Source organism: Medicago truncatula, chromosome 6, assembly GCF_003473485.1.
Source record: "Medicago truncatula cultivar Jemalong A17 chromosome 6, MtrunA17r5.0-ANR, whole genome shotgun sequence".
Classification (NCBI taxonomy): domain Eukaryota; kingdom Viridiplantae; phylum Streptophyta; class Magnoliopsida; order Fabales; family Fabaceae; genus Medicago; species Medicago truncatula.
The window spans coordinates 27,893,703-27,906,285 of NC_053047.1; the positions used below are offsets into that span (position 1 = coordinate 27,893,703).

General features: G+C 33.1%; 1 protein-coding gene across 1 annotated transcript; it reads right to left on the minus strand.

Moving 5' to 3' along the window:
• Positions 1–1,405: 1,405 nt before the first annotated feature.
• On the minus strand, positions 1,406–1,822 carry LOC11442646 (uncharacterized). Its single transcript, XM_024786505.1, has one exon. The coding sequence runs from the start codon at positions 1,820–1,822 to the stop codon at positions 1,406–1,408; it is 417 nt and encodes a 138-aa protein (XP_024642273.1).
• Between the last annotated feature and the right edge of the window lie 10,761 nt (positions 1,823–12,583).

The following is a 12,583-nucleotide window of genomic DNA, read 5'->3' on the forward strand; positions in this document are numbered from 1 at the left end:
TATGTGTGATATTATTATCGGATTAAATGCATGATATTTGAATGGAATTATTCATGTTAATTATTATTTGAATTATGATGATGTAATACTTACCCCTAGTGGTTTTGACCTCCTACCTGTCTGTATGGGTGGGTAGACGTTGTGCATGATTAGTTGCTCTGGTGAGTCTTTTGTACTTGGTGGATATCGGGAGCTTTCTCCGGTATAGGTGTTAGTTGCGTCTAGGCTCGCTCTAATCTAGGCGTCTGTTAGATTTATTTGTTGGATTTTCTTTTATGTTAGAGATTTACCCTATGTTGGGATTTGGAGATACATCTATGTTGATGTAGTATTGATTCCTGATATGTATATTTGGATTACTCGGGTTTATATTCCGCTACGATTGTCGAGATTTATATGCATGCTTTTGGTTTTGAATTTTGTATGATGACGTAGCATCTATTTCTTGAATAAATGTACTATTCGCATGTTTAATTGCTTAAATTGAAATAGGGTGTTACACAGTCTGCACTGGTTTAACCCAAGAAATTTGTCCTGTTTTACCTATAATTTCAAACGGAAATTCCGGAGGAAATCAAACCGAAACAAAAACATCCAGCAATCACAAACAGGAACATTTCATAGGTTATCAATTATTCGGTAGCATTACCCAAAATCGATAATGTGTTAACGTTTCACAATTGTTTGAAATTCATCAAATTTTTCACATTATGTAACACATTACACGTAATGTACATTAATTACTAATAAATGTGAAACTCAAATATATATATATATATATATATATATATATATATATAGTTAAAGGTTATTTACATATCACTCAAAAAATTGGTTATTACATTATATATCCCAAAAAATACGTCGGCGCGTATCAACCAAAAAACGGATTAACATCGACTAAAAGTGTCATATTTCATCTAACAAAAGCAAATCATTTAAATGTTCTATAACATCTTCAAATTTTTCGTTTCCTTTAACCGTAGTGTCATCAAACATAATTGGATTGTCTTTAGTTGTTGGTTTTTTTGGTGGAACCGATCTCTCTTTGTCATCAATCTCCATGAGTGCTCGGAAACGATCGTGTTGATCCAAGAATTCATAATCCCATGTTTTTTTCCTCATCGATCCTATGATTTATCCACTCCGTGGATGATAGAGGTAGTGGAAAACCATCTTTCAACGAAAGAATGACAAAATGATTTGGGATTAAACCAAGGCAAATCATGTTGCTTTTCGCATCAACCGGAGGCGCACCTCTAAGTGGGAAAAAAGTCTCGGAGACTCCAATATCAAGGGTAGTCATCTCCACCATCGGCCTATTGTAACAAGATGCAACGATGATTGTATCTCCCCAACTTGGTTTGCCAACATCTCATCTAGTTTATTCCAACAAGTACCTAAATCACCTTTGAACGGTTTGACTTTCCAGTTTTTCTCTTACGAAATGAACATATCCATTCTCTTCCAACTTTGAGATTAGATATTTCATCTCCGTCAAGTCACCCCTTTCTGCCTTTTCGAATTTGTGACGTTCATTGTAGACTTGCTTGATATTTTTGATGGACTCGGTCAAGTCATGTACAATCTTCTTGTCCTCCTCCATTAATCTTCCGGCAAGAAGGTGCCTTGCTACATAATGCACCATCTCATGGTTGTGAACGCCATTAAGAATAGCCAATTTCCATGCATTGTTTTCCCTCACGACATATCCACGCACCTTGAACAAACACCCACATTTTCTTGATCTTGTTGCTTCATGCTTCACTTTTGTCTTCGGTAATTTTTGCCCGCCTCTCCGTTCACAAACCAACTCCAACATAGCATTTTTAACTTCACAAGATCTTCTAATGATAACCGTAAATCCAGCCCTATTTGCTTGTCGACGGACCCAACCGAGCAATTCCTCTTTATCTTTCCATGTATCTCGTGCTGAAAAGAAATGAGCCGTGTCCACTTCGTTGTCACGAAGTTTACAAACATCGGAATTAACGCTTGAAGCCTCTACTTTAACGGAAGCTTCTGTAACGCCCTCTCTAATTATTTGATTATTTTAAATGAGTTTAGAATATACTTATATGATTTGTGTGATTTATATGATTTATTTTGATAAGTGATATTTTGTTATGATATATGTTATATATTTATTAATATAATATATATGTTATTTGATTTAGAAATATATATATATATATATATATATATATATATATATATATATATGTGTGTGTTATTTGATTTAGAAATATAATATATGTTATTTGGTTCAGAAATATATATGATTCGTTATAGAAATATATATATGATTTGTTATAGAAATAAATGTTATTTATCATAGAAATATGTATGATTTGTTGTAGAAATATATGTCATTTGCTATGGAGATATAAATGATTTGTTATGGAAATATATATGTTATAGAGATATATTTATTATTTATTATTGTTATAGAAATATTTTATATATATGTATATATTAGAATAGAATATTAATATTTGGATTTAAGAGAAAAATAAGTAGGTTAAAGATTTATATAAATAGGAGAGACCTAGTTTAGAAAAACATAACGTACGTACGACTGCTTTTGGAGAAAAGGGAGAAAAGCCAAGAGAAGAGGGAGAGACCTAGAGGGGCTGCGATTTCCTGATTATAAGGTAAGGGTGAGACTAACTTTGCAATTCTATTAAGTATGTGAATCAATGGTTAAGTTTAACATGAATTAGGATGAGTTTAAGAATAATCGAAAATTAGGTCAAATTGATAGAATTGATGATTAAACGGTGGAAACTTGTTAAAAATATGTAGAAACTGTCCTTAGACCTTAGATAATGATTTAGATGAATTCTGGAATTGAAATTAGGCTTTGAACCATGTTGTGTGTTGGATTTTTGAGAAAAACCCTAGTCTGCCCGTGCTTCTGTTCATCGCTCGCCACGGCGAGTGATGATCCTCGCCTCGCGAGTGATGAACTTCATCGCTCGCCACGCGAGCCCCTTTCCTTCGCCTCGCGAGTTGCTTGGTTCAACTCGCCATGGCGAGCAACCCTTTCTCGCTTCGCGAGCTCAGGCAGAGAGCATGTTAGATTTTGTGTTTCGACCTTTTGAGTTGAACCTTAGATGCCTTTGAGTACCTTTAGGTGCCTACTATTGATTAGAGAATGATTTAGAACGAGATTGAACCTAGAACAACCTTAGTTGGAAAGTTGGCTTGTACTCGCCACGGCGAGCAGATGCTCTCGCCTCGCGAGCACTTCCAGAATTGAGTGCTTTTGAGGAATTTGAGACCTGAGTCGTTTGATTGGATTAGGAATGGAACTTTAGGTACTAATGAGACCTATCTAAGATGTTAACTGTTATTTGTGAAGCTGTATTGAAATGCTAAGTGTTTATAATGTGATTTATTGATTGATTGCATTACTTGAATTATTATTGAATGATTAGAAAGTTGTTGAAAATGAATTGATATTAAGCTGTTGATATGATCTGATTATGCTGTTATTGTTATTTAACTAAGTTGCATGAGTTGTTGTTGATTATCATTTGATATTGTTATATCCTGAGATGTTTATGTGTCGCCTATGTTGTTGTTGTTGGTTATGTGAAATATTTATATGCCTTATGTGGAAGATGTTTGATGTTTAAGTTGTTGATGCTTCACATTAATATTGTTATGTTGTGAACTGCAATTGATATATTGATATCTCTCTATTGTTGTGTGATTTGACTGTGATACTGCTGTTATTTAACTAAGTGCATGATGTCTATATATATATATTGAAATGATGACGTTTAGCTCCAAATTATTGGATGCATGATGATATGTTGATTACGATGATTACGGTGTTTTGTTGTTAAGAGTCCATGCATAACATTTCATTGAGTTTTGTCCTCACCACGATTAGGAGCTTTGTCCTCCGCACGTTTTAGGAGCTTTGTCCTCCGCACGATAAAAGTATATTAATACTTATGATGACGATTGGTACCACATGCATATAAGTGTCTAAGTTGCATTGTCGCATATGTCGAGTCAAGGTCGTTGTTGATGAATTATCATCCATGAGTTGTTAAGTTGTCGATGAATTATCATCCATGAGTTTGTCGAGTTGTGTTCTACCCATGTGTTGTTAAAGAAGTACCTACGAAGATTATACGATGTGAATTATATGATGTTGACTAAAATATTGCTATGTTGTTTAACATGTTGATTATGATATTGTTATGTTGCTACGTTGTTTAAGATATTGATTATGATATTGTTATGTTGCTATGTTGTTTAACATGTTGATTATGATACTGTTATGTTGCTACGTTGTTTAAGATATTGATTATGATATTGTTACGTTGCTATGTTGTTTAAGATAATGATTATGATATTGTTAAGTTGTTATGATGTTGTGTATAATTGTTACTATTAAGTGATGAATATGTTGTTCTATATATGATTATTATTATTAAGTGAATATCATGTTATGTTGTTGTTATATTATTATATTATGACGAGATGATGTATATATAATCATTATTATTATTAAGTGAATATCATGTTACGTTGTTGTTATATTATTATAAGAAGATGTTTATGTTATGATGTAGATAATTATTACTATTAATAAGAGATGATTATATTGTGTTGTTTTAAAGTTATTAGTGATGATGATTACATGATGATATCTATGAGTTGTTAAGTGTACTTGGTGATGTTTATGTTAAATTGATAAGTTGTCTTTTATTAATGAATTGATAATGAGATGTTTGATGAATAATTATGATTATGAATTAATGATGTTGTTATGTTGTGTATGAATTAGGATTAAGATGTTGTTATGCTATATATGAACTATGACTATGATGTGATGATCTATGTTTGTTACGATTTGGTTAATATGTGTTAAATGATAACTAGAAGTTGGTTGAGTTATTAAGAATTATTACATGAAGAATTATTATTACTAATAGATGAAGTTATTTGTGTTGTTAAATATAATTATTGAATTATATGCTTGATATTATTGTTTTGTGAAATCTCACCCCTTCTGCTTGAAAATGTTGCTCTTCGTATGAGTAACTTGCAGGTATTAATGATTAGTAGGAGTGGTGGCTCAAGTGTCTTTAGGTGCTCTGATACGTAACGGGATGGGAATTTGTTATTGCTTTCTATTCCTTACGTATTGTTTCTGAAGAGTTATGACTATGTTTTTAGAATGGATTTTTATGACATAATTGTAAAGAGGCTTTAGTGTCAAAGACTGTTTTGATTATTGAATAATTACCGCTGCGAAGTATTAAAGAATTTTTAGTTATTGAATTTTAAAGGATAAATAGTTATTTATACAGTTTATGATTTTAAGAAAAGAATGTGACATTCCGTTTAGGTGAATTACTCTGATTAAATAAATGAAATTTTCACGTTGGGAAACCGGGGTGTTACAGCTTCGACCTTAATGGGAGCTTCAACCTTAACGGAATCGACAACACTACGTTTTCAATCAGAAGAACCAAAAGGGGGAGAAATGCAATGCAATCAGAAGAACCAAAAGGGGGAGAAATGCAATCAATCGGAAGAACCAAAAGGGGAGAAGTGCAATGCAATCAATCAAAAGAATCAATAGGGGGAGAAGTGCAATGGAATCAGAAGAATCAAAAAGGGGAGAGAAGTGCAATCAATCAGAAGAACCAAAGGGGGGAGAAGTGCAATGCAATCAGAAGAATCAAAAGGGAGAGAAGTGCAATGCAATCAAACAGAAGAATCAAAATGGAAGAAGATTGTCAGTTTAGTTATAAATTGTGGTTGTGGTTGTGGTCACTAGCTATGATTGCTTGCATTACGGATTTTGCGATACGTATTGTGGTGGTTAAGGCTACTTGATTTTTTTTCATTTTTGCACCAATTATTGCGGTGGTCTCGGTTTATGTGAGGACTAAACTACACTTGTAAACATACTCTCCTGCTTTTCCTTTAGATCCTCGATGCTATAGACCAATGTCGTTGAAAGAAACCAATCTTACAATTATTCTATAACACCCTAGCTTTCTAGATCACAAATACTGTTGGTGTAAGCCCTAGAGGCCAATAGTTTATGTTAAACCTATCTTATGTATCATGACTTTTATTATTGGATAATATATGGCACTCTTTATTATATTTAGATAATGTTAATAAAGTCCTTAGAATAGATAGTTCGTGTAATAATATATTAAGTGTGACTTAATCATGAGATTACATTATCTTATAGAACGCTATTCTTAAATGAATCCGTAGTCAAAGCTTTAATATGAATAAAGGATAATAATAAAGCGTCGAGACTATTATGTATGTAGACTGATGACCGCATCTCATGGGTCATAGATATGAGATATCAAGTCTATACATAGATATAAATATTAGGAGTAATATTTATATTGGATTGACCCACTGTGAGAATACTACATAGTAAGTTATGAAATTGTCATAAGATATTCTCACAATGATAATAATGTATATCGCTCTTAGACCTGAAACCACTATGATCTCTAGATGTGGACTCAAGTGTTTTGTTGCCATTCTAACGTTGTCTGTAAAAGGATAACAATAACGTTGGTTGATGGGCACTTGATGAATCATGCTGAGGGTCATGAGTGTCCTAGATGGGATTTGTCCCTCCTCATAAACAGGAGATATATCTTTAGGCCTCTTGATGAAATATGACTATAAATATGCATGGCCATGCTGAACTAAGTCAATATAAGATATTGGACTTATTCGTTAAATAGTACATTTCGGAATCAAGATAAATGAACATTGATCTATACAAGGGTGACACTATCTATGCCTTGAGATCAATGAAGATATTGAGACAAAGGAGTAATTATACACATATGTATTATCATGAAAGGTTTCGTCAGATCACTTGACATTCTTGTCACTTGGGTAGCAATGATGTGTTGCTAGATACCGCTCATTGTTTATGATATTAAATGATGGATTTAATATCATTGCCAACGTGACTAGAACCTAAAGGGTCACACACAAAGAGCAGTCAAAAGAGATATGTATAAGTACGACTTATATAAAGGGTGCGCTTAGTAAATAATGCTAATGATTTAGCAATATTTACTAAACTCGTATTGGGCTTAGTGAAGTCAAAAACGAGTTTGACTTGCAAAGCACATAAGGAGTTCTATAAATAGAACCCTAGTGCAATAGTTTGCGGTTACGTTCTTTTGCAGAAACCCAAGCTCTCTGACTTCCGTCTTCTTGGCTAGCACCGAGGTTTTGGAAGAGCACTGTTCGTGTGGACTTGATAGAGGCTCTGCTAATTGCTTGGCTGTGATCGTGATACCGGTTCGCAGATTCCACCGCTCGTTTTTCAGACCAACCGAATTAAGGTAACAATCGAATCACTGGTTCAAGTTTTAATTCGTAATGATCCAAGGAAAGTAAATCGAATTTTTCCGCTGCTTATTCTGATTATGTCGATTTACCTTCAAATACCACAAGAGTTCTCAGAAAAAGTGTTTAATCTAAAGAAGTTGGAGACTTTAGAGTGTGTTAGTAAATTGATTATATGAGTGGATGAAGGTATATATAAGTGTGCGTGAAAGGAGCAAATTTGCCTCAAAATAAAACTTAAAAATTAATTTTGAATCACATCATGTTTAGTATGAAACTATTCAATTAGTGTAAAAATGGAAATCTGAAAACTATGAAGACGGACATGAAGGTCAAGAACATTGACTCGACTCATAACAATTTTAGATTAAGAATGAATCGATTCAATACTGCATAGGCAGGGATTTGAGTCGAATCATGGTTTCCATATGAAGATTGATACGATATGAAGAACTTTGATATGATTCAACAACTAGAGGTCAATAACCAAAAATAATGAATGGATCGAATCAGAATCTTATTGAATGGATTTAAAATCCTTAAACCAAACACATGAGGCAAACCATGATTCGATTTAACAGTTGTGTTGTAGTATGACTCAAAATTTGATGGATGAAGAATATTGTTAATAAAAATATAAAAGATTTGTTTTAAATATACTTTGTGCTGAAAATATATTTATGGACAATAAATATATTTTTGTACCGTATGAAAGAAGATTAGATGCAAATATATTTTGAAAGGGAATTTTGATGCAAATATTCTTTCATTGAAGGAGAAAAAAAGAAACGTATCTTCAACGTGATATACGTTCCAAATTTATGAGTTATATTTCTCTATAAATATAAACCTTGTATCAGATGAATTTGTGAGAGAGATAGAGAGAACCAGAAAACAAGGGTTTAGAAGCTAACACAAAAACTAGGGTTTGTAGAATTTTCTCTTGGTAACAAACACTAGGGTTGAGATTGATTCACCTTGGGAAACACTATTATGATTGAGTCTCTTGGTCACAAGAAGAGATTGAGACTTTAGGTAGATTTAGGTTTGAAGACTAATTCTTGTAACCCTTTTGATATATCTTTGTAAAGTTACTCATCATTATAGTGGAACGGATGGCTGCTCTCTCCCCCAGACTAGGTCAGTATTGGACCGAACTGTGTAAACAAATTTCGTGTGTTCTCTCTTTCTTTCTCTCGCTGTTTTGTACTTTTGCTTGTGTTTATAACTTCCACATCAAGTATTTTATTGGTGTGATTTTTCAACGAATTCACAACAAATTGCAAGGCAGTCATTTGAATTGAATCACCTTACTTAAATTGTGAAATATTTTTACAACGTGTAAAACAATGATCATTTGAATCAAAGGCAATAATCTTGGATACTCTTGTGGAGGGTGCGGTTATGGTGCATAAGAAAATCCTTATGCACCCTGCATAAATCCAGAAATGGTTTTGGAGTACAACTCACAGAAACCATTTCCACAGTAAAATGGTTTTGGCATAATTGGGTTGGGATTTATGCAAGGTGCTGGAAATCATTAAGTACATCTAATGGTTTTGAAGTACAACTCACAAAAACCATTTCTGAATTTATGCAGGGTGCATAAGGATTTCCTTATGCACCATAACCGCAACCTCTTATGGACAATTCGAGACTGGTATTTATTACTAGAGTGCTTTAAAAAACGAATCAACCACTTATAAACAAATTCTAACAAAACAACAAAGACATCATCAAAACAAAAGTAAAAGAACAACTACAACATGCATGTACTATACGAACTCAACATAACACGTGTACATTTTCTTTATTATTAGATTGGTGCCGTTTAATTTGGGAAAGCATACTTCTTTCCCACCATGAAAAAATTGCTTTTTCCAGGACACCTGTCCATAGCAACCGGTTGTGGAGAGAGAAAAAATCCTCTGAGCTTAGTTTTTTAATATTGTTTGCATTTTTACTAGTGCACCCCCTTTTTTCTCACAACAACACAAAATACAAATCACTATTATTACTGTTCATCCTATGTCTTTGCTTCTGAGAGTATTTTTAATAGCTTGCATCTGATTCCAACTTCATCAATTGAAGAAAATTAAACATCATTGTGTTTTTATAAATGGGTTTTATCCATATTAATTTTAGAGTTATTTTCAATTGAATTTTTTTATTGAATTTTTTTCTTATTCTGATTCTGGAAATTTCTTTAAACATTTAACTGAATTTTTAAATCCATTCTACACTTAAAGAACTATTTTCATATAATTGGTTTCCTGGCATGATCTCACGGTGCACAAAATAACAACCCTTCCATGTTGTTCTCTTCTTCCAGTAACAGACAACGAGTAACAATTTTTTGCTAGAAACTGAAGAACCTTCTGGAAAAAATAATGCAGTAATTGATGTGAATAATGGTTAAGAACAATGCTTGGAAAATGTTTTGGCGATGAGGGCGAAGAGAACAAAGGATCTGAGAGAGGAATATATTAGCATGTTGTTGAAAGAAGAAGAAGAAGCAACAAAGTTTGGTTGGGGGCCGTTGGGGTTCCTTGTCTCTATTAAAATAAAACAATAAATAAAATAAATGCATAATTGTTTTTTAATAGTCTGGTGGAGTCAGTTTTTTTGTTACACAATAGCCAACAAAAAGTTTCAAACCATTATCAGGTAAAAGATCCAAGTCATCCACATAAAAAAATATTAAATCAATGGCTATTATTAAGCTTTCCCATCAAGGGAAAGAACTTCCCTTTCCCAAATTAAACGGCACCTATTAGATCGCATCAAAGATCAAAAGTGAAGGTTTCTAAAATACTTGAGGTTGGATATAAAAGCATGTTGATTATCAAAACATAATTTATCGTGTTTGGTCACTTTACTTGAAGCAAACTGAATTAAAGGCTGCATATCCCACAACAAAAGTCCCAATCCCCAATCCCACAAGTGAGGAGACCTCCTTCAACTCCTTCAAGTCCATACATGCATGTTTTCCTCCTATCTTTGTAAACTGAAACATTTGCTGGGCAAAGTGTCGATATTCCTTCTTGTGGGTCTATTAAGAAGTTCACCAATGTATCCTTCTTTACATACACATCCGCCCTTCCGTTCGTCTAAATATATAAAAAATAACATCTTTAATAAAGTCATGCATGCATTTGAAGACAGGAATCTCCTTACAACAAATTACAAGGAAATATACATGAGAAGGAAAATGATATGTAAGATAAAAACTCATAAGGGTAAATTACCTCTTTAAACTTTGCGAATATATGACAAGGAAAAATAAGACAAATGTCTAAGCTAAACATTCATAGGGCAGCTCTCCTTTGGCAAGTGAATTTCTAGAGCCATATCACTATATCACCTGCCAATAGAGACATGCCCTATGACTGATTTGCTTACTAAAATATAGCAATCCATCTCCCACTCTTGTTCTCTCTAATGTGTCTAGTTTGCCAAGTATTGAATAACACTCTCAACAAGTTATATAAGCTGATTCTCGAGGGTTTAATTCTTTGGATATACTTCTCTTGAATGATACTGCCCCTTTTTTTAGAACAATGGCATATGCTTGAAAGAGCTAAATATCATATATTGTCTTGAATTTTTATTTTCCAATAAGATTCTTTCTTTATTATTTTTCAAGTTCAGCTTTTTGAAATAGAATCACAATATGCTCCATTTCATGAAGTTGTTGAGTGACCACATCCAATGACCAATGTCATAAGGTAAAAGTCATTACCACTTCATAATATGGAAGATATAGAAAGTACAGTAGACACAAGGAATCAAAATTTGTTGCTGATTTAAAAAGTTCTAATACTTTAAGCACACTAAGCTATGTTTTCTTCTTTTTGTGTCTTTGCTTGAAATTGAAAGAATCAAATTTCCACCTAACTGTTTTCCTCATTCAGTGTGCTATGTTTGAACTTTATTATCAATATAATATATAATAATAATGAAGTCATTCTTTCAAAACAATATAGATTCTCACTTTAGATATGATAAAAAAAAGACTCTGATTTTATTCACAACTTCTGTTTTCCACTTCTTTAAAGTGCAAGAATTGGGAGGATTGACCAAAAAAGCTCACTTAGTTGTGACCATTGGCTATTAGGAATAAAACAACTGTTTTTGGATATCCATAACCCTAAAGTATATGCTAATGTTTCATTGGCTTATTCCATCTTGTTTGCTATAAAAGTTTCACAAACCAATGGCACAATTCAGGTTGAAAAGTCCATCAATAAGCAAATCAACAATATGACACCTCTCTCCTGGCAAGTAAAAAGGGTTCAGTGCCAATAACTTGCCAAAGGAGAGTTGCCCTATGGCTGATTTAGCTTAATCTCATAGATTGGTAGTAATAAAAAGTTAATTCATCAACGTCATATAAGTTTAACATATTACGTATATTCTAATGTGAATTTATTTTGTGAATAATTAGGTTAGGTTAGGGGTTCATCGTAGAACCCTAATCAAATCGATAATATTGACTTCTCCACGATAACATGGTTATATATTGTGGCTGAGGTTGCGGCCACTATTATTGTGATAGGTATTGCGGTGGTTATAGCATGAAATTATATTTTTTTGGTGGTATAAAGGTTGCATTTTTTTTTTGTTAAAGACTTGGAAATTTGAGATATTGACGTTTGAGAACTAGATAGAAGTAGTGGATTTATATATCTTCAAAAAAAAAAAAAAAGTAGTGGATTTGAATAGATGATTCAAGTAGTATACCTTAAAGGTTGATTCTTGTAAGTTTACTTGAAAGAAGATTTTACTGTTGATAGATGTAGATGACATTGACCTTTGATCCAATGATTGGATAGTGGATGAGTTGTTGATCATTTGATTGGGTAGTGAATGATATTGGCCTTCTAGATTTTAATGTTATGAACAATATTTCACATGGTATTCTTGAATGTTGATCTAGACAACTATCTTGGCCTCCTAACTTTGCGAAAATTGCGACTTCGACATTTGATTGAAAAAAATAATTTGTCCTCTAACGTTGTCCCCGTTTGCAAGAAGCAAATTTTGGCTTGATCAACGGTGACATATCACTTAACTGTTTAATTTCTTCCTTGAAAAAATACTTTTCTTCTTCTGCAAACCTATTCTTATTCAACTCCACCCTCACAGGTGATGGCCGCCACTCTTTCCACCTAACCGTAAAGAACCCAATCAACCTATCTATCCCAAACACTCC

Bases quoted from the DNA above. Each gene is read 5' to 3' on its own strand.
- LOC11442646 (XM_024786505.1), bottom strand. From the start codon at position 1,822: ATGTTGGAGTTGGTTTGTGAACGGAGAGGCGGGCAAAAATTACCGAAG.